Below are 23,441 nucleotides of genomic sequence, written 5' to 3'. Positions count from 1 at the left end.
CACCGAAAGGCAATAATTTCAAAAGATTACACTCCTTAATAATAATCAAAATAGATTTAAAATTAACATGAATATTCCATCGACACTAATAATAATTACAACACTCATGGTTTTTCATTGAATTTTTTATTATTTTTATAATATTAAATAATAGTAGTACTTCGATTAAAGAGTATGTACTTCAACTTCAATAACTAGTTCCTTAATTTATAATACTTTTACAAAACTACAAAATACATCTTGCCTGAACTAATTTCCACAAATATCCATCACTACATTTGGTTGCCCATTAACAAAAGATTAAATGAAAAACACTAAAAATCTAATTAAAACGCTCTGATTTTTAATCCAAAATGAACTCGAAAAATTAAATCTAAACTTCAACTAAATAATTTTTATTAAAAAAACGATTTGGAAAGAACGAAAAAAGTTTGAAACCTCGAATCATTCCGTTGAAAAAGTTCAATCACCTTTTCAATCCAAAAATAAGTCGTTTTTTTGTTATCGGTAAGTAAAAACCGATGTATCCAAGAGCATATTTAGCATTCCAGTTAGTAGAACTCTTCTGACGGAAACTTATCATCAAACGATGCAACAAAATAATCTTCCAGTTTGTTTAAAAGGACTGCAGTTTCACGAATTCTTCTTCATGGGCGATGAGAGTAATTAATTAAATTAATCAATTGAATTCTTCCTCAGACAGAGGGTAGTGAAAGGGAACCAGAATCAAAAAGGTACCAAAATCGGCCATAAGTGACGTATCGTGACATAGTTTCATGTTTTGCAGAGACTTACCCTTTAAGTTTCAAATTCTTCTCCCACTTTACAATGATAGATTAATTTCCATATTTTAAAGAATGGAAGCGCGAAATCCAAAGCCCAAAGCTATTCGGACGGAGAATCCAGTTTGCTTCCTTCATGGCACGCTAATTCTTTTAAATCTGGAACGTTTCGGATTTTAATCAATCAATCATCAAAGATTGATTTTCAATGTTATACACTTTTTTATTATAGTAAATAATTCATAGAATAATTGAGGGAATCAAGACGGGCAAATGTGACTGATTTTCATAGGCAGTCCAATGCGCAGAAAGACTAACCTTAGAAAGAGAAATGATCTATATTTGCTTGCAAGAAGTGCATAATATAAGGAAATTAAGGCAGATGATACGAAATAGTCCTTATTACATTGGATAAATACTAACAACAAAGTCAGGACGCTTCATTTTAAGGACAATCTCAAGGATAATTCCTGCATTTACCCAACAAATAAATCCCTACTGGAACAAAGCAGAACAACGAACTCAAATCAAATGTTAATTATACTCATGGAGTTCCACGAATGTGTGACTGAAGCTGAGAAAATTTGAAAATGCCACTTGCCATACCATCATCCTTTTACACCTTTAATAAGATTTCTTTAAGAAAAGCCATCTCGAACAATAAGATCTTCAAAATCATAGTTTCATTTATTTTTTTTTTTTATGAGATAGTAAAATCTCTAACAGACAGCATATTTACAATTTATTGATAAGAGTTACTTCTTTTGTGTATCCAATGCTAGAAATATGAAAGGGTTATACTATTATAAGCTTTTTGAAATCGTCAATTCACATTAATAACCGAGAAAATAAACAATGTTAGATCAATTCTATTGCGTGCATTGCAATAGAAACACACAACATCAATTTAAGATTAAAGAAATACGGAATTCGTGACTGAGCTAGCCGAGTTAGCAGATAAAGCTTGCATGTACATATACGAGTATATACGGAGGAAGATGTTATATCAAATATCATTTCTTGCGCTTTTTACTCTATAAACGTACAAATAATAATTACTGTTCATTATTTTTGGGTGACTGAATCATAGTTTCAATAGGATGAAAAATTAATGCCATTTTCAGTCATGATAAACTTTATTATCCCGAGCTTTCGACCTAGAGACTAGGTCATTTTCAGGGCTAATTTACAACATACTGTTTTACATCATTAGAGGGTTGGTGTGTCTTCTGTCTTGTCTGCTCATGGACTGAATGTGATCGGTCTGTGTGTGGTATGTGTTAGGTTGTGAGGAACACTCTTACGACACTAAACTAAAAAAGAACACCACAGCACTTTCTTTACATAGCACAGAAAATCATAACACTTTCGATTTCCCAAACACAAAGATACTTAAATCAGAAACCAACACACAAAAAAGGAAAGTGCTAGAAATGATATACATATCTAAGACAGAAAACAGTCTAAATTTCAAAACTGACACCAACAATTTAAACAACATATTCGCTAACCTACTACAAAATACTTGACAATTGGCAACACTGACTTCCTCACAACCAAACACATATCACACACAGACCGATCACATTAAGTCCATGAACAGACAAGACAGAAGGCACACCAACCAATGATGTAAAAACATTGTAAACTTTGTAAATTGGGTAAATATTTTTGTACATTATACATATTCATTGTAACATAATTAACAAGTAATATAACTGTTAACACTGTAAATATGTTCCACAGCCCTGAAGCTAGGCATAATCAAGTTTATAATGACTGAAACTACCAACTATTATTTTTTCATCCTATCGTTCTTGTAGAAGATTTGGAAGTTTATTTTACTGTTCATTATTACCTTCTCTTACTATCTAAAGAGAGACTGATGTGATCGTGTCAAAGTTTTGAAGTCGAGTGTTCGCCAGGACAAAAAAATGGTTTTATTGGTTAATTTAAAAAATGGTCAACTTATTGGTGCTTATTTTTATGCAATTGCAATTGTTAATTTTGACATGATTGGATTATGATCTATTTAATATCAATGTTCTTGATAAATAAGTTTTGTAGTTATAGTCAACATTACCGAACAGTGAGCTACAAGAAGCTCCTAGGAAGAGAAAATCTAAGGACCAACAGCTGGATCTGAACCCGGGACCTCCGCGTGGGAATCCAGTATTCGCTAACCACTCAGCTAATCCCCTCTTTGTGTTGCTGTTGTTAGCAATTCAATTCTTTTGAACAGCTCCAGTGTATCCTTTTTTATAGCAATTCTTCTTCTTCGCTACAAGCTGATCAATATTTCCACATTTTGCTATTTCATGCTTTTCATTCTTTTAGTTATTCGATCTGTTTTTGTTTTCTTGACTACTTTCCGAAAACATAATCATCTCTGGTCCTTTGAAATCAAGTGAAATATTAGATAATAATTTTTACTATTGAGTTATATAACCGAAACTTAATAGCTTTGAATTTATCAGAGTAAGTTAATATTTTAAGAGGTGGTTTGTAAGGAACTAAAAACATATTTTAAACTAGAGAATCTAAAACACGTTATTTCTTTTAAATACCCAGCAAAATGTAATTATTGAAGCATAAATTTATTAGACTGCCTGCAGTAAACACATCAAAAGCCCTAAATGATGTTCAAATGGTGATAAATACTAATAGAGATGGAAAATGCCTCTCACAGTAAATGGAATGCAAGTGCACAACTGCAATGCGGAATCATTAGCCCAACTAATGGCCAACCAACCTCCGTATGCACCGCTAATCAGCTTGCATCATTTAGAAGGCGCAACCTAACTCTACATGCTAAACCAATTATTCGAAAAATGAAAGTTAAATTTTAATCGAGTTTTACAAATTCAGAAAATATAGATATCACAACTTGTTCCTATTTAATAATATCTAGTCGTTTGTAACGTATTATGTATGGCTGATACTCGAGCGAGCAATGCTGATCGAGACAATGCTCTCTATTCGCAGCTAGATGAAACGTTGAACTTCGGAGGATAATTAAAAAATAAATAACGCTATCATATTTGGCGATTTATAAATATATGTCTTTATTAATTATGACTATTTATGGATTAGCGAGCTTAAAATGAATGAATAGTCGAAAAAGCAAAATTACCTAAGATAATTGGAATTAGTAATATTGAAACATGAGTTAGCACAGGGACTTACCTAGTTAAAAGCTGATTAGAAAGGTTATTAATTCTACGGTAATTCTGATTGGTTATCACTGACGACTAGTAAGTAAAGAAATTGCCTATTTTTTCAGGCGGGCTTTCCGTCCAACTACCAATTAGGTGTCGTGGACAGAGGCGACTAGCAAACATACTTTACTGTAAATTTCTTTTATTAACCATTAAATAAAATCGAAGGCCTAAGACCGGGAATCGAACCCAGTACCACAATACACATATTAGCTTTACTGGTCTCGCCTCTAACCGCTCGGCTACCGTGGCGCCTTCACGGACGATTATGTCTAACTATTATGTAAATCTTTCTTCAGACGACTTTCTCTAAGTTCAATTCTTAAATTTTGTAGCTCATAAAATTTTCTTTTAAACTTCCAAAATATGAGTCACAGTAAATTATTTCTAGCTCAATTACCTAACATAAACCAAGGCTACATACGATTCATGCCGAAGGATGAACAGCACAGAACGAAAAGGAAATCTCCGCGGCTCCAAACTACCATCTCTGCAATATTTTTTCCGACTTAAAAAGACTTGAGAGGTATATTTAACCTCCCCAGTTGGGGCGAGTGTTGGTCTAGTGGTCAAGAGTGTGGCTTTGTGAGTGGGAGTACCCCAGTTCAAATCCCGCGTAAGACTACTTTTTTTATGTTATAATAAAAATTTGTTTATAGTAAAGTATGAGCTTCTGTCTCCGTCTACAACACCTAATTGGTAGTTGGATGTTAAGGCCCGCCTGAAAAAATAGGCGATTACTTTACTTCACCTCCAGAGTAAGACTAAGTCGATAAATGTCGGGTTATGAAGGTGGATCTTCACTTCACTTGCAGGGGAAAAGTGTTAAGGCTTTCTGGAATAATCTACCGGTTACATCTCTTCCTTGGTAACCCTGGACTGGGAGGTTACCAACAGTGGAAGAATGTACAATCTACTATAAATAACACTCCTAATCTTTTAATTTTTTGAAGTATCTGAGAAGGACTTAGCGGAAACACATGTTTGGGGACACTAAGGCAATAAAAAGTTGACAAATTAAGTGGTGAAAAGGGTGATAAATTACTTTGTAATTAATTTACTACGTTTAATGACTACAATTTTATTAAGGTGTTGCTAAAGTCGTGAAATGTTGCTAGCCTGGGTTAATTAATTAGTTTCTTTAGGCAGTGCATAACCAGCGTAGTTAACCTTTGTTTCATACTGTAGCTTCCATGAACACGGCCTACCTCTTAAAAACTCTCTAATTGCTTGAAATTACTGAACTTTGCTGGAGTGCTATTGCCAAATAAACAATCATGTTTTTTATTTTATTTTTTGTGAATAATTAAAACCTAAAAAGTTTCCTCCATTAACTTCCTTTCGGTAGAGGAAATGAATGAAAAAAATAAATGACGGAATAGTACTCGTATTTAATAAAATAAAATAATTGAGGTTTCGTAACGGTTAGCTTTTTCTAGGGTGGGATTGAATAGGCGGGTTCTTTACAAGAATTTGAAGCGGCTTCGAAGAAACTGGGCTTAAAAATAAACCAGACGAAGACGAAGTTTATGGTGGGTTCTCGAAGAAACCTAGGTAGTGATGAGGCGCCTATATGCGCACCGTACCATTTTGAGAGGGTTTCATCTTGCGAATATCTGGAGGCCGCTTTAACCGATAAGAATGAAGTGAGTGTACGAGAAGAAATACTCGTAGAAATAAAAGGCAGGTTAAAGGCAGTCTATATGTGTTTCTGGGCACTACAGAAGGTCCTTAAGTTTTCGAGAACTACCAAGGGAGGCAAAGCCGATCGTCTATAAAAGCACATTGAGGCCAGTGGTTACGTATGCCAGTGAAACGTGGGTGTTAACCAAGGAGGATGAAAGATTGCTTAATGCCTGGGAGAGAAAGATTCTAAGGAAAATTTTTGACCCAGAATTAGGAAGAACAGAGAAATTATAGAGCTGTACCAGGAGCTGGATTTAATGGGATGGATTAGGAGGGGAAGATTGGGATGGCTAGGCCATTTAGTGAGGATGGAAGATTTCCGATTTCCCAGGAAGATAATGAATGGACACCCAGAAAGGGCGAGAAAAAGAGGAAAACCAAGGATTAGGTAACTGGATAATGTCGAAGAGGATATTAGAAATCTGGGAGTAAGGACATTAAGGAGAGTTGCCTTATGAAAGAGGAATGGGGAAAGGTGTTAGAGGAGGCCAAGGTCCTTCGAGGACCAGAGAAGAGAGAAATAAAACAAAATAATGTACTGGATTTCAAGGAATGATTGGCATTATTTCAAGAAAAGAAGGATACGAACTTACAAACAGAATAAAAATGTAATTTTAATAATCTGTCATAATGCCAATAAAAATTATAATTCAATTTTAGATGAGAGAATTGCACATTACAGTTACGAAACGATTTATGGAAATTACAGCTCACCATGTAGTTTGTAATGAGAAAACATTTCCCGGCAGTGCACTGAAAAAGCTCCGGGCTCAAAGATTTATGGACTACAAATAAAAAAATTATTGTGCTACAAAGTAAGTTCTACAGTGGTAAAAATGTACCGTGTGTAACCAAGAAGGAGTTAGGAAATTTATGTTCCAGGTAATAATGAATATTTCATGTGGAGTCGAATAGGTTATGCAGCGCTATATCTGTTCCATACATACTGGTCGTGTTTTAAAAGATATTCTGTAAAGAAACTTAATGTATAGAGACACACAACAGATTGTGTTAAGTACCTAGGACTGTTCATGGACAAACGCCTAATCTGGAATCAACATACTAAACTCAAAACGGAAAGAACTGAACAGAGGATTCAAACTTCTCTCTAGACTTCTCGACAAGCGATCTAAACTCTCACTATAGAATAAATGACTTATCTACACCATGATACTGAAACCTGCCTGGACTTACTGAATGGAACTTTGGGGTTCAGCCAAAGCTTCTAATATCTACAAAATCCAATCCTTCCAGTCAAAAACACTCCGTCGAATCGCTAATGCTCCTTACTATGTCTCTAAGGCTGGAAACATAGTGGAGCGGCGAGCAAAGCGGCGATGATAGCGAAGAGCAAAGCGGCGAAATCAAACCCAAGTAAACATATGGGACCGCGCATATAGAGCAACGCTATCTATAGAGAGTAGAGCAAAGCGTTATGACATGTCTGATTTCTTTGCTCTTATCGCGCTCAATTTGTAAAGGTTATTTTTCAAAGGTTATGGATATTGATACATTTATTGGTTTAGTTTGTTTAAAGAAACCTCTGTGGGACCATAGTATTTGTGAAGCTACAATAGTTTTTAACAATTAATAATTAATAGTTAAAATTATATAACAATTAGTAGTTAATGGAGAATTCAGGTAATTTTTGCTACATTTAATTTGGTTCTCAATCCCTTAATGCTAACTTTCATCTAAATTCTAGGCAAAATTAAATTACATTTTCACGTCCTACTACTTCTGATCAGGACGAATTCTCCAATCCTTCTTCTGTAGCGTCGTACTACTTTAGTTTTTCAGATGAACAACATTAATTTACGACAAATCATGGTGTAGTGATTTAATAAAATTATTGTGTTTTTTTAATTGACTAATTTCTTTTTATCTGCATATATTTCTATTTTGGTTTTGTTTATTTTTTTCTAACCTTAAAGTAACTGCTAGGATTAATGGGGTTACACTGGGCTAGTATGTAATCAAATGTTGATATAGACATTCGAAAATACGCATGAAACTTGCCAGGATGCTCCCGAAGTTGTTGGTACAAGTGATGAAATTCACCAAGTTCATTTCTAAACTTATTTATGTCATGTACACTGCAGCTCCTACTACTAAGCTGCTGCAAATACCAAAGTTTCAACGAAGAATTTTCATATAAAAATAGTTCCTCCATCTTGTTTTGTCAAAAGGAGAACGCGACTAAACTCGTCACTATGTGCATGCGAATCTTTGCTCGCTGCTCGTCGGTCTCTTTGATCTGAAGCAGCTATCATCGCCGCTTTGCCCGCCGCTCCACTATGTTTCCAGCCTAACTCTACCTAGCACCGAGATTTTCTTGTTCCTTATGTTTCAGAAGCTGTAAGATCCCTTTACATTAAATTCCACACATCAATCACCTCACATCCTAATCCTGTTAGTATCCCAACTTATTGCATTGCCTGGAAATAATCCAAGACGGCTGAAGCGCCGGTGGCCACGAGATCTACTCTATGAAGTAAGTGCCAGTGGACGATAGTGAACTGTTTTTCTTTGGGAGTTCCACCAATGGGTGAATTCTTCCTTCATGTATTCATGTATTTATGCTATGTATCATGTTGTATCAGCTTCACTTGTTGCAGAATTATACTGCAGTTGTGTGCAAATAAAATAAAATAAATATATAGAGAATGGATTAGGTTGAAACAGCGTTTTAGGTGGGAGATGATGGATTCTGTTCAAGCTACAAGATATTTAGACAACATCATTCTGAAGAGTTCAAAATAGTTTTTGGAGGCACCCGAGCTAATTCTATTGCAGAAGTTCTTGCTTGTCTCCATTTTGTAAAGTAAGAACGCGATGTATCAATACTATCATTTGTTCATGTCTAAGAAATACTATCATGTCAGGGAAGGGACTAAGCTCAGTGTTAAGCGTATACTGGATTCCAACGTTGGCCATTAGATTTTACCCTTCCAAGGAGTTCCTTACAGTTCACTGTCCGGTAATTGTACAGTGTTGTCCGTAACATTTATCGGATGCCGTCAATACACTAGAAAAAGCTACTGGCGCTAATGGCCGCAGACGTTTACAAGTACTTAAAGAAAAATAAAACTCACACCGATAATAAAAATTAAACAAAAAATACCTTTAAAAATGTAGTAAAATACGAGTCCCAAAACTTGGTTTATAGTTTTTAAGGGCTTTTATAAAGCAAAAAGAATTTCTTATAGTCAACGGAAGCCAACAGTCACCATTTCCGCAAAGGGCCCTAAATAGTATTTTCGTAAAAAATGATTTTTGAGTAGTTCTTAAAATATAAATAATATTTTATCAATAACACTGTATAATTATCATTATTTTAGAAAATAAAGACGATATGATGTCGTCCAGTTTTTAGTTTAAGGAAGTATTTGTGATAAACATTAGCTTACTATAGCAACATTTTGAATGCACGCAGAGCTCTATAGATATTCTATACTGTCAATAGTTTAACTATTACTATTAAATAAAATTAAAATATTAATATAAGTATACGTAAATTAATTATTGCAACAAAGATACAACCTCTCGTATTAAAGACATGCATCTGCACACATTGTTCTTGACCATGAAATGTGCCTTAAGACCAGGTGTTGTGAGGATATATTATCGGACATTTTATATATTAATATTTCCATTATAAGATATACAGGGTGAACCAGTAAGTAACGTCCATAGGCCTACTGTGTGTAGTACATCTAAAGTGGAGTTCAATGGCATATTCGCCAACTTCATATTTTCCACTGTTCTTGAGTGACGTCACATTAAATTTGTTTTCTAAAAACATTACTTTTTTGTTAAATACACTGCTCCACAAAAAAAGTGGCGCACTTTAAAAATGCGTTATTTTTTTTTCTCTGTAACTTTTTTGTTCTACATTTTATTTTAGTTTGCAAATATAAGAAGTATAAAGTTACGGGAGGGCTAAAATAAAATAAAAAATGATCTAAAAGTAATGAAAACCTTTAATTTAACAAAAAAGTACTTCTCGGCAAAATATGAGTTTGAAAAAAAAAGTATTTCTTCCGATTAAAAAAGAGAAAAAGAATTTTAGTAACGTGTATTGCTCGCATTACTGCATCCAATCTCCTCGGCATACTCCTTATTAAATTTCTCACGAAATCTTGTGTTAATTCCTCCCATATCTCCACCAGAGCACCTCGCAACTCTTCTAAGCTCCTGGGAGGATTATTTCTCCATCTTAATCGCCTACCCAGCTCATCCCAAAGATGTTCAATTGGATTTAAATCCGGGCTGCGTGCTGGCCACCTCAAAACACGAATGCCAGTATCCTGTAGATATTGAACAACACAGGCGGCAGTGTGTGGTCGGGCATTATCTTGCATAAAAATAAAATTTTCCCCAATAAATGGTGCATAGGGTATCACATATAGCTGCAAAATTTCCCTCACATACAAATCTGCATTTAAAATTGCCCTGTTGAACACGTGGAGCTCAGTCTAAGCCCCCAAAGAAATCCCAACCCACACCATCACTGAACCACCTCCGAATGGTAGTCTACCAGAAATATTGCACGGAGCGTAGCGCTCCCCAGGCCTTCGGTAAACTCGTCGCCTCCCATCAGGTGCGTAGAGAGCAAAACGGGACTCGTCTGAAAAGAGAACTTTTCTCCAATCGTTCTCAGACCAGTTGCGGTGTTCCCTAGCGAACTCTAGACGGGCTCTCCGATGGTCTACGGTGAGCAATGGTCCTGTGGCTTGCTTCCTAGAGCGTAAATTCGTTTCAGCGAACCTTCTTCGTACAGTTTCGGCACTGACTGAAACTCCACGAACAGTAAGCAGTGTTTGAACAGTTTCAGAAGGAGTTGATGTACGATTTCTCAGAGTGTGAATTCTAATAAATCGGTCATCAAGTGCTTATGTGGCTCTTGGTCGACCCGAACCTTGTCTGCGAGTGCAGAAGCCTGTCTCCCGGTAACGATGGATGGCTCTACGGACGGTGGTCTCAGGCAACCCTAACGTTCGTGCTGCGTACCGCTGACTCCGTCCATCCTCAACTAATGCAATAATACGGGCCACTTGCTCTGCAGTAATCACCATTTTCTGAGAATTTGCAATGCTTTCAGCTTGAAAAAAGTCGAAACGCAACTGTAGAGGTCAATAAATTTATTTACTGTTGAGGTAAAGTTCTCGTTGTTCTTTACACAAAAAGACCGAAGGGGATTAAACGAGGAATTGCTTCTCTATTTACAAGAAACTTTGGGCCTTGATTCGATTAATTGTTCCCTGACAATTTATGAAAATAATTAAAACTAATAATCTTTCCCCAAAATGTGATAAAACAAAAAATAAACGCTTTTTTCAAAGTGCGCCACTTTTTTTGTGGAGCAGTTTATTTCAGAGAGAGCAGAAGTAAATGTTTAAAGTGCAATTCGTAACCTTTGACTTCCTTATTTTAAGATAATCTACTTTAAAAATTGACTACTGGTCCATCTAAAAGAGTTTTCAATTAATTAAACAAATTGATAAACTAACACTGTTGAGTGCTCGTGAACACGTTTCTTGTAAAACAAACGTGATTTCTCATTCGAAGATTACAGGAATCCTGGAAAATGATATACCGTTTGAAAACCCATTAAACAAGGAAACTTTTATAAAAAGTGCCAGCACCTAGGTCTGATCATGATCACATGAGGGCCTAATGAGTTTTCTTAAAAATTTTGATTACTTTTATTTTTCCAGTATTCGGAGGGAAGATTGAGGCTGTTTGGAGAATAACTTATGCTTCAAAATGGTGTCAATTTTTAGAAAATTTATCTGTCTTTCTAACCGTGTCATCAGAATCGAATTCGGACTAAAACTTTGTGAGTAATAACATTTTTATAGCGAAAAAGTAATGATTTCAGAAAAAAAAAATTTAAAGTGAAATCACTCAAGACAGTGGAAAATATGAAGTTGGCCAATACGTCATTGAACTCCACTTCAGATGTACTACACACAGTAGGCCTGTAGACATTACTTACTGGTTCACCCTGTATAATAAGGGTCGCTTATATTCATAATGACAGTATACAGGAGAGTACAGAATAGAATTAAGAGCCCATACGCTATTTAAGTATACTTAAAAATACTGATTAAGAATAAAAACTATCTCGTGAAACTCAAAAATAAAATGTGATTTAATATAATAATATTATTAGTAATCATTAGAGAATTACAACAAGGACAGCGATACGAATCAGCAAATATTTGTGCTTTAAAAAAGATTTACTACCAGAGAGCTAAAGCAATAATCGATTTAGCTTTGTTAGCGGTGTTGGCAAGTTTACTCAACCGTAATTATTTTCGCCTTAAAGGAATTTGCGCATGCATTATTAAACTTAAAGAAAATTAAAAAAAAAAAAATACCTAGTTGTAAATAATGTTCCAACAACTATAAAAGAAGGTTATAAATAAAAAGAAAGAACTCTTTACTTACACGAATGGAGACATTCTGCAATAGTTGTGGCGTCTACAAAGTAACCATGGCAAAGCACACATACAAGATGTGGATTCACCTCGGTTAGTTTAGCTCGACTGCCTCCTTCCATCCTGAAATCAAACACAAACTATATAATCTCTGTATTTTTTTTAAAACATTCAATCCAGAATTACTGATATTTTCCAATCAAGTGCACAGAGACACAGAGAAAAACTGTTATATTGTTTTAAACCAAAATAGACATTATTCGTTATCATTTTATGTGTTATTAATTAGGAATGTTTCAGCCACAAATAATCTAGCTTTCTAGACTTCAAAAAACTGAAAGCACCAAGAACATTAAACCAAATGCTGAAACTGTTACTGCCAAACAACAAATTTTGAACTTCAGTTATATTTTTCTTAATAGCTTAATTTAAGTTGTGATCGACCGGATTCAATCGATATAAGCGATAACACACATTGACAATACCCGGTAACACATCTTGCTCTTATTTAAAACAATAATACTCGTACAACGCTGAAATCATCCTACTGATGGCCATCTTCCTAAAAATACTTCACAAAATAAAGGAATATTAGTGCTGCACGAGAAACGAGACAAATCTCGGTCTCAGTACCGAGACCGAGACCGAGACGAGACTTGAGCAACCGAGACCGAGACCGAGATCGAGACATGATATATATCTCGTCGAGAAATCTCGGTCTCCTCTCAGTTTTTCAAATATTAATTTTTAACTACAAAATTATAAAATTCAATTCAAAATCCAAGGCCTAAGACCGGGAATCGAACTGTTCCACAATACTTATTAGCTTCGCAGGTCTCGCACTATTTTCGTTTTTAAGATACACTTTGCCTAAGCATTGATACATAAAAGAGCTTTTACTGAGTCAGAAGTTAAAGAAGATCTTCTATTGGTCATATCATCGCAGCTTGCGAAAATAATCTTTCCGATGACACTGAAGTTGCACAGATACTAAAAATATCTTTTGCCATTCTAGACAAATTTTTGAAGGAATTCTCAAGTGTTTTCCACCATTCTAAAATGTCAACGTCTACTGGTGCTTGGTCTAATTTGGTATAATTAATTATTTCTGTCTTCCATGCTTCGGTGATATTTGCTGATTTTTAAGCAAATGGTGCAAAAATATTGATGCAGTCGTCGTCGTCGTCAAGATTCTTTATCTTCACCAACAGCCATAACTAATGGAGCGGGAAGTTTGTTGGGAGGTGTATTTTTTATTTCACGAATCGACTTGTTATAGCAGGCAGATATGTTATTTGGGTGTTTCATTTGGCGCGTTTTTAACATCTTTTTGAAATTATATAAAGATATATAACAGTAATAGTAATATATGATGCATTGAAGTGTAAGTAATTGTCTTCTTTTACACACATTTTCATTACCAATATATAAATTAAAATAATTATTAAAAAATAATAACATTTTTTGAAAAGATTATTAATAGCAAACCACTTTTAATACTTAAACAAAAATTCAAAAAAACTGAGACCGAGACCGAGATTTGAGCGACCGAGACCGAGATCGAGATCGAGACTGCATAAAGTCTCGCCTCGTCTCGGTCTCGTGCAGCACTAAGGAATATATTTTTTTTATTAATTTAATTGAAATTCTTCTTTGAGTTTAATTGAACAACTCTTTGAGCAGATCTTCTGGAACAAGTGAGAAGTGTGGTCTTAAATGACACAAGAGGGTGGTGATTCCCCCCAAATGCGGTATATTTACTGATCTCCATCGTCGAGGAAATCGAATGGCCTGCGTTGCTTCAGTCGATGAATATGGTTGTTTCTGGTAGCGATAAAGTACAGAGGCGATGAATTAGAAGATATGGTTGAACAGATAGATGGGAATGGAACATATTGTTACGCGCAAATTAGGCTTTAAAGATTGGAGGCGAAGTACATTAGATTCTTGGATGATTCCATAATATCAGATCGGATTCATGAGTCCCTTATAAGCCATTACCTTTTTGGTTTAATGCCAGTTTTCATCATCTGACGTGCAAGCAAGTAGAAAGAGTTTGGGGTTCCGGTCTTTTGAGATAAATATAGGGATTCCAAGTCAGTCGTTTGTCAATATAAAGTCCAAGGTATCTGACTGTTCCTGTGCAAGGAAGTAACATACAGGCTCATCTAATTGTAAACGTTAAGTTTTGGTATTTTTAAATATTAACTTTAATTTGAACTTTAATTTCTTATTTGCTCAAGAGATAATAAGTGTTGTAAGAGACAGGCGGACTCTCCAGGATCAGTATGTGGAGGAGAAAGAGAGAGAATGTCTTCTAAGTAAAGTTTATAGCCTGAGGATCAACGGAAATTGCTGATGAACGTGATGAAGAGTATCGGTCCAAGAATACTACCTTAAGAGACACCACGGCTGCCACAGGATAAAAGTAGGAATTAAGAATCACCTGAATCACTTATTGGAGAGATAAGATGAAAATATTAGAAAACGTATAATCTCAAAATTAGATTATTAAAGCAAACAGATAACAATCCAAATCTTCAGCCTTCAGTGCAACGATTTAAAATCTTCAAAAATGCTCAAATCAGAGATAACAGCATCGCAGCCATGATGCAAAACTATCTAGAATAAAAAAATTCTGAATTCTCTAAGATGAGATAACGTGGATTTTAGTAGAATAGAGATACAATTAAAGCCACAAAGCTTCGCCAAAATGATAATTCAAATTAAATTTTTCAAATTTCACCATAATTACCTTATTTTTGCCCAAATTAAAGCAGGTAGTTGTCATTCAATTGGAAATGTTTGGTATTAATTTTAATCATAGGAGTTTTTTAATCAATAAACATCACTTTCTATTGAACCTATTTTACTCAGTTTTTTTGTAATACAAAAACAAAACAAAATGCGAACTGGGAATGAAAAACCGGAACAACCTTAACTTAGTGAATTCCTCAAAAATAAAACCAACATCTAGACAATTACGAGGGTCGTTTGAAAAGTCCGTGCAAAAATAAAAACTACTTAATTTTTTGGAGTAAACCTTTTTTATTTTTCAACATAGTCTCCTTTTAGGCTTATACACTTCGTCCAACGCTGCTCTAGTTTGTTGATCCCTTCCGAATAATAGGATTTGTCCAAGTCTGAAAAATAGCCATTCGTTTCTGCAATCACCTCCTCGTTTGAATAAAATCTTTTTCCCGCCAGCCATTTCTTCATATTGGGCAACAAATAGTAGTCCGAGGGAGCCAAGTCTGGAGAATAGGGGGGATGTGAAACGAGTTGGAACCCTATTTCCATTAATTTTGCGACCACAACTGCCGAGGTGTGAGCTGGTGCGTTGTCGTGATGGAAAAGGACTTTTTTGTGGGCCAATCGTGGGCGTTTTTCTTGTAGCTCGGTTTTCAAACGGTCCAATAACGATGAATAATATGCACCTGTAATAGTTTTACCCTTTTCCAGATAGTCGATGAGGATTATTCCTTGCGAATCCCAAAAAACAGTCGCCATAATCTTTCCGGCCGAAGGAACGGTCTTCGCCTTTTTTGGCGCAGATTCCCCCTTGGTAACCCATTGTTTAGATTGTTCTTTGGTCTCAGGAGTGTAGTGATGTATCCATGTTTCATCCACAGTAACGAAACGACGCTTAAAGTCCTGCGGATTCTTCTGGAATAGCTGCAAACTGTCCTTGCAACACTTCACACGATTTCGTTTTTGGTCAAGCGTGAGCAATCGCGGCACCCATCTTGCGGATAGCTTTGTCATGTCCAAATGTTGATGCAAAATATTATGTACCCGTTCATTCGAGATGCCCACAGCACTAGCAATCTCACGCACATTCACTCTTCTCTCATCCATCACCATATCATGGATTTTATCAATGATTTCTGGAGTAGTAACCTCAACAGGGCGTCCAGAACGTTCAGCGTCACTTGTGCCCATATGGCCACTCCGAAAATTTTGAAACCACTTATAAACTGTTCTAATCGAAGGTGCAGAGTCACCATAATGTTTATCAAGCTTCTCTTTAGTCTCCTGAGGCGTTTTGCCTTTCATAAAGTAGTGTTTAATCAACACACGAAATTCTTTTTCGTCCATTTTTTGAAAATCACTCGACTTCCTCGATTCAAACGAATGCCAAACACAAAGAAATAGACCGATCTGGCTGAAACTTGGTGTGTGCTCTTCCAAGAGATGCTACTAACTAAACATAACCTCGATACGCGCCAGTGTTGCTATCTCTCTGACTTTGCACGGACTTTTCAAACGACCCTCGTATTTAGGCAAAATAAACATGAGGCACTTATAATACTTAAAATCAACCACTTTTAAAAAGTTAAATAATTATTAATTGATATTGAGTAAAAGTTGAACTGAAATATTGAAATATTTATGCTTACAAGTTATATCTTACCAAAACTTGCTCTTATTTATCGTTTGTTTAAAATAAATGCAAACGTATAAGTTTACTTTTCCGTTAAATGTACATAAATAATGAAATGCATGAAAGATAAATAGCAAATAGCAAACTAGTTAGTAAAGTAACTGATAAGAAGACCTTGTAAAACAGGAAGTAAGTGACAGGCTAGGATAAAAAACTATTAATAGAGGAATTCAATTTTTGGTAGATAAATGTATTGTAAGTGCTCGGATATTAATGTATTCCATGAGAGGTTGGATAGATATAAATATTTGTAAGAGTTTCTGATCACAGTTTGTGCTTATTTATCAGGTTGTACGCTATAAATGTAATCGTATTTAAGTTATAAGGGAATGTATCTCTCTCGTCATTCATGTGAGCGATAGGAACAATTGGTGAAAATTGTAAGAGCAGTTAAAGCACGAAACTAAAAGAAATCGATTCAATAAGGTGGATGATTTAACTAATCGATTTAATTAATGGATTTAGTAGGAATTTCGATAACATAGTTAATAAATTGTAAATCCATATGCAGGGTGTTCATTTTAAGACGGCACAAATGCATTTCATGCTTAAACGGTTAATCTGAGCAAAAAATGGTAGAGGAAAAATTTGTTGCCCGTCACCTGTAGTTTCAGAATATGTGACTTGATTTTAGATTCCTGCCCGCATACGCGGCCTCAGATACAGAGAGCAGTTGATAACCTCCTGGCTAAACTGGCTTGCGAGCCACCTTTGAAGGCACAGTACTGCACAAGTTGCGTAAAGTGCATTAATTTAAGGATTAAGTTTGAACCTTTGAATGAAAGATATTATCACTTAAATATGTGGCAGGAGGTTTCCAATTTTTTTTGGTAATTAAACGCAACTCTCCCAAAGTTACCAAATAATTATTAAACCTTCTTGTTTGTAACAGATGTAAAATTAATTTTTAGCCATTTTGTGTATGCTTGAGAACATCTAAAGCTCTTACCATTTGATTTTTCTTAGAAAAATTACTCGGAAAACGACTTATTTCCCGATATTAAGAAAAATACTAGCTTTACTGTCTTGCCAATATTTTTAGTAGAAAGGGGATGAAAAAATACATAAAAATGACCTATCGTCTGCTCTTCTTTCTCTTTGATAACAAGTTAAAAAATTGAAATATGATTAATAAATCTGATATACCTGATACCTGATTCAAAATTACCTGATTTTGAAATGGCCTAGCACCTTTAATTTTGAAGATATCGAATTGCGGTTTCCGATTTCTTTCATAACTTTTTATACTCTTTAAAACTGTGTACATGAAAATGGGGGTCAACCGCAAACCCTCACTTTTGGTCGCGCGTATGCGGGCAGGAATCTAAAATCAAGTCACATATTCTGAAACTAGAGGTGACGGGCAACCAATTTTTCCTCTACCATTTTTTGCTCAGATTAACCGTTTAAGCATGAAATGCATTTGAGCCGTCTTACAGTGAACACCCTGTAAATTTTGAGATGGCACTTCACAGGAATGGCCAACCTCCCTTCCTTCCAGAAGTGCCCTCAAATAAATTGGGCTGGAAAAATGTTTTAATTAAAATTTATAGAACTATTTATGAGCAATTCAATAACAATTTTGAAGAAAATAAAAATTTGAGAACAATTCAACAAACTTGAAAATCGATTTAATAAAGTTAGACTTTTAGTTGATGAATTTTGTCCAAAAGCTGGTTGAAATTACAGAAAAAATGAAAATATAAGATTTCAAAGTATTTTTTTATTTTCACTTTGAGTTTTAATAAACAGACATACAGAGAGAGCTATTTGTGAAAATAAAATCATTTTCGAGGACTCTGGGGTAAATTTGGTATTGAGAATTTTGATGAAATCGCTATATTTTTCATTAATTACTGTACTATAAGAAAGTAAAAGACAAAATTTGAACTAGCCGCTGAAATTTTCAGAAAGATATAAGAATACAAATCTAAGTTGGCCACCCATTAGAATTGAATATTCATTTTCAGGTAATGCTAAAATTAGTTCAATTAATAAAACTATATATTGGGCAAAGAATATAAAGATAGGGAGAGCTAAGAAATCGTAATGAAACCGTTACACTAACTAACGGAGCCGTTTGGTTGTGGTAACTACCAAGGTTAAATTGTGGGTTATTAAAGATAATGGATCGACGGTAACAAGTGCAAAATGTTCTTAACTCGACTGTTCTCTCTTCAACACGCTGACTTCAACCGAAGCTGTGAAAGGGGAAGAAAGAAAAATCAGTGGCCGAACAGCAGCTACCGAACTGCTTTTCCCTTCCTAAACTGAATAAACTAAAAGTCTTCTTAATTTATGCATGCGGTGGTGAATTGGTTGTGGGATTTTAGGAGGGGGAAACCTAGAAGGAGAGAAAGAAATATGATGCTGGGAGAAGTAGTCAGAGTGGGTGGTGGTGATGGGCTAAAGAAGAACCAAGGTTGGAGAGAGAGAGACTCTATTCAGACTGATTGCAATCCTGTCTGAACACGATTTTGATGCCAGTCGTGGTTTACATAAAGTACGAACTGCCAATACAACCTCATTACTTAAAGGTGGGGTGAACTTGATATGCGACAAGTGTACAGATCGCTTCATTGTAGGAAAAAAAAATCTTTGAATGGTACTTGTTACCTTGTAAAGGCTCTTTTTCTTGAATGTGGCAACAATATTCTCCGCATTCCAAGATCAGTATCTTGGAAGTTGTATTTTTTTAGCAGTTATAAAATAAGCACTCGACAAGTTTGCCATTTTAGAGAGAGAGTGACTGCAAGCTCCACTCACAAAAGTGGCCAGCGTAAACTGATTGATTTTCAGCAAAAATATTTTAATAAAAAGAAGCGTAACAGAAAAGTGCTAATTTTGGATTTGACATTTTATACTTCAAACGGATATCTCCAGTGGAAACTAGACATCGAAAATTCTGTATTGCCATAATACTTCTCTTCTTAATACCAGCAGAAGAATGTAAAAGATTCTAAAAGATGTCTAGATCTATCTACAGTTACAAAGCAGAACACCAAATACAGACAGTTTCATTTAAATAATCAAAAAGGAATGAAAAGCCGACTCAAGAAAGAAACAAAAAAACAAAGTTTTAATAATATATCTTCACAGCCAATAAAATAAAAATGAAACAAGGTTAGCATGCTTTAGTGAATACATACTAAAATTCATTAGCGTTAGTAAAGAATAAGTTCTTAGTGATGGAGCCACTTTCAGAGCCCTGCGGCTAATGGCGGTTCAACACGCCAACCACTCGCCATTTCCCAAAGTATTTCTATATTATTATAAACAACAATGACTTGTATCAAGTGTTTCCTGTACTGTGTAAAGTCTAATATCTTTAAATTGTAATTAAAAATATTTTCTAATAATTGGTTGGGAAGATTTAGTAATAAATGCAATCTTAACTTACTCTGACATAAAAATAAAAAGTAATACCTACGAGGGGGTACCCAAAAATAACCGGAATTGCGTTGCCGCGCATGGAGCTTATGTAGTACGCATTTCTGCCGCTAGACGTGTATAGCGCAATTCCTTGCCAGTTCAGTCCTGCCTGTGTTGTCTGCCTGGCTTGTTCTGTTCATCTGCAGTGATTGTTTTTACCAGCGCTGTTTTGTTCTTTTTTCGTTTTTTATGATGGCAAGTTTAAGTGAATAACGTGCAGCTCTGAAATTTTGTTTTCTACTCGGCAAAAATGCTGCTGAAAGTGTTTTAATGTTGAAAACAGCTTACAAAGATGACGCTATGGGAAAAACTCAAGTATACGATTGGTTTACTCGGTTTAAAAATGGCGTCATGTCGATTGATGACAAACCTCGTTCTGGACGTCCATCAACTGCCCGAATCGACGAAAATGTTGAAAAAATTCGAGAGCTGGTGTTCACAGACCGTCGACAGACAATTGATCAACTGTCAGAGAGTAGTGGGTTATCTTGGAGCTCGGTTCAGCGAATTTTAACGGAAGATTTGGGGATGAAAAGGGTTGCTGCCAAGTTTGTTCCTCGAGTTTTGACTGACAATGAAAAAGAACATCGAGTTGTAACATGTCGTGCTTTGAAACAACAGCTTGAAACTGATCCAGACTTTCTGTCAAAGGTCATTACTGGTGATGAGTCATGGTGCTATGGTTATGACCCAGAAACAAAGCAACAGTCGAGCCAATGGAAGACGTCATCTTCACCCCACCAAAAAAATGTCGTCAAGTCAAGTCAAACATCAAAACAATGCTGATTTGCTTTTTTGATGCCAAAGGCGTAGTCCATTCAGAGTTTGTCCCCCCAGGTCAGACCGTCAATCAAACCTTGTATTTGGAAGTTTTGAAAAGATTGCGCAATAGTGTTCGCCAAAAAAGACCCGATTTGTGGCAAACAGGAGACTGGTTCTTCCACCACGACAATGCACCTGCACACACAGCCATCTCTGTTACACAGTTTTTGGCTAAAAATGGCATGGTTCCGCTGCCCCACGCACCTTACTTGCCTGACCTGGCTCCGTGCGACTTTTTCTTATTTCCACGCATAAAAAAGGGCATGAAAGGTCACCGATTTGACAACATTGAAGAGGTCAAGAAAAAAACGAAGAAGGAGCTGTCAGCCATTTCTAAAGATGACTACAAAAAATGTTTCGAACAGTGGAAGCACCGATGGGACAAATGTATTAGTTGTAATGGAGAGTATTTTGAAGGGGATAAGGTTGTTCTGTAAAAAATTTGTAAATAAATAGCTTTTAAAAAATAATTCCGGTTTTTTTTGGGTACCCCCTCGTACAATGTAAACGAGATATAAAGGAGTCTTTATTTCTTTATGTACAAATACCAAATTAGGTACCGCGGACGGAGGCGAATAGCAAATATACTTGACAATGAATTCTTTTTATTAACCATCAAATAAATGCCAAGGCCTAGACTGGGAATCGAACCCAGTACCACAATAGACCATAGCTTTGCAGATATCATCTCTAATCTACCGTGGCGTCTAAAGGTCTAGTAGAGGATGGGCAAAAAATAGATTTTTTGGAGTTTTTAGCTTTTATTTTAGGAGTTTTTTGAAAAATTTGTTTGCCTGACTAAATCAGCTTGATGAGAGAAGCTGCCTACTGGCAACACTCTCGCTGGAGTTTCTTACATTACTGGAGCTGATCAGGTGGCCAACAGCGTTTCAGTTGCCATGGAAGATGTCCTAGAATCGTTGTAGAGGCAAGATCTTGAACAAGAGGATTTCTTGCAGAAAAGAACTGAGTCACAGTATTTTCTAGATTTAGATTTTGATTCTTCTGTTACATATGAGTTCTTGACGTCTTATGGTGGAAAGTGTTCAAGACATAAAATGGAGAATCCGTAATCTGATGGATTATTTTTTATTGAAAGAACTGGATCTTTCGTGAATTTGAATGTTTGGTTGGAACCCCAAAGTTCTACTCCCCAAGTCCAGAACAGTTTGAGCACGCTGTTATGTTTTAGTCGTTTATGTTCCAGTGATAGCTTTGATTTTCTGCCAATTAGTCGCAACAGTACTTTGTTCTGTCGGTTGAATTCAAGTCTTTTTAGTTTAGTGCGCGGGTTCCATGATAGTCGCCTGTCGATGTACAATCTCAAGGTAGCGAACTAAGTTAGCAGAAGGTAGAGAAATTGAGTTAAGACTTATAGTAGGGCAACAGTTACGATAAAGAGTGAGTACTGAATTTAACGCTCCACTTCTTGGCCCAGAGTTCTAGTTTAAGTGAGTTTGCAGATAAGAGGTAGTTGTTGGTTGTGGCGTCCGAGTTAGAAGATAGAATAGCAGTATCGTCAGGTAAGTGCAGAGCAGTATCAGTTGGTAGGTCAGATGTGTACACAGAAAGAGAAGCGGTCCGAGAATACTACCTGAGGTACACCAGCCCGTGCTGGACAGTTGTCGGAAGAGGCAGATCCGTAATTAATCTTAAAGAAACGGTCGGTAAGAAATGATTGTATAATTTTAGGAACATTTAAGTCTTTTCACATCTGAAACTATTAATTGGAATAAAAAAATTAAATTATTCCTAAATGATATAATGTGGCAAGACATCCCTAGACAGCCTGATTCTTCAGCTTACTTTACCTCCCATACTTAAGGAAGGAATTACTTCTCTTCCGCTAAATTATTACGTAATCCTGCAAGACGCAGTTGTTCAACAACCGCAAACATTAGATGCACCAGTGTGTAAATATTAACAATACAATATTTTAAGCTTGAGTAAATTCTACGTCGCTCTTGGTGGTTGATGAATAATTGAAAATATTAAAGTAGATTAGAGAATGAGACACTAGAGAGAAATTGAGTTCTAAAATTCCATTGGTCGGGTGGGATTTCTAACCACCATTTGCCAGAGTACAAGTAGAATGAGATATGGAAGTTGGTAAAGGACCAGTCTTGTTTAGTGAGTCCCTTGGGAGTCTTAGTGTTCATGGGCAAATACTGTAGGGCCTGTTTGTACAAACTTTAGGACGCGCTATTATGAGCAGATTCTTACCTGTATAAAGATCTTGGCTAGAATTGAGCCCGCCAGTTCTATAGGAGAAGAGCAACGTTTTCCTTCCCTTTAAAAGCTTTTGTTTCTTTTTCAAACCACACAGATTTCTAGCCTTTTATCTCAGCATCTTCTTATACTAACAATGAAACCTTTCGTCAATTACCTTTTTCTTGTTTTTCCCCTCTTTATGTTTCCTTCAATTTTTTCCTGTTTATACTCAAGTACGCACTTACTAATTCAGAAAAAACAAAAAGACTGAAAAGTCTTTATTATACCTTCTTAATTAATTTAATTTGTTTGCCAAATATTTTTCTGACATTACCATTCTTCTAACCTTCAAACCAACCACTTAACATTCACCCATTAAACTGCATCCAAGCATTTACTA

At 35.7% G+C, this 23,441-nt stretch overlaps 1 protein-coding gene across 2 annotated transcripts in view; it reads right to left on the bottom strand.

The window, feature by feature from the left end:
- LOC141451052 (uncharacterized) overlaps window positions 1-23,441 on the bottom strand; it is a 249,404-nt gene that overhangs the window by 122,578 nt on the left and 103,385 nt on the right. For both annotated transcript variants that reach the window (XM_074122073.1, XM_074122074.1), the window contains exon 2: window positions 12,143-12,255. In XM_074122073.1, coding sequence (XP_073978174.1) covers window positions 12,143-12,254 — 112 coding nt within the window. In that variant the 5' untranslated portion in view covers window position 12,255. The remainder of the gene's footprint in view (window positions 1-12,142; window positions 12,256-23,441) is intronic.

This window comes from Rhodnius prolixus, unplaced genomic scaffold, assembly GCF_049639745.1.
Source record: "Rhodnius prolixus isolate KJV_2025 unplaced genomic scaffold, Rpr scaffold_8, whole genome shotgun sequence".
NCBI classification, from domain to species: domain Eukaryota; kingdom Metazoa; phylum Arthropoda; class Insecta; order Hemiptera; family Reduviidae; genus Rhodnius; species Rhodnius prolixus.
The sequence above is the reverse complement of the archived record's forward strand: the minus strand, read 5'-3'. Positions and strand labels throughout refer to the sequence as shown.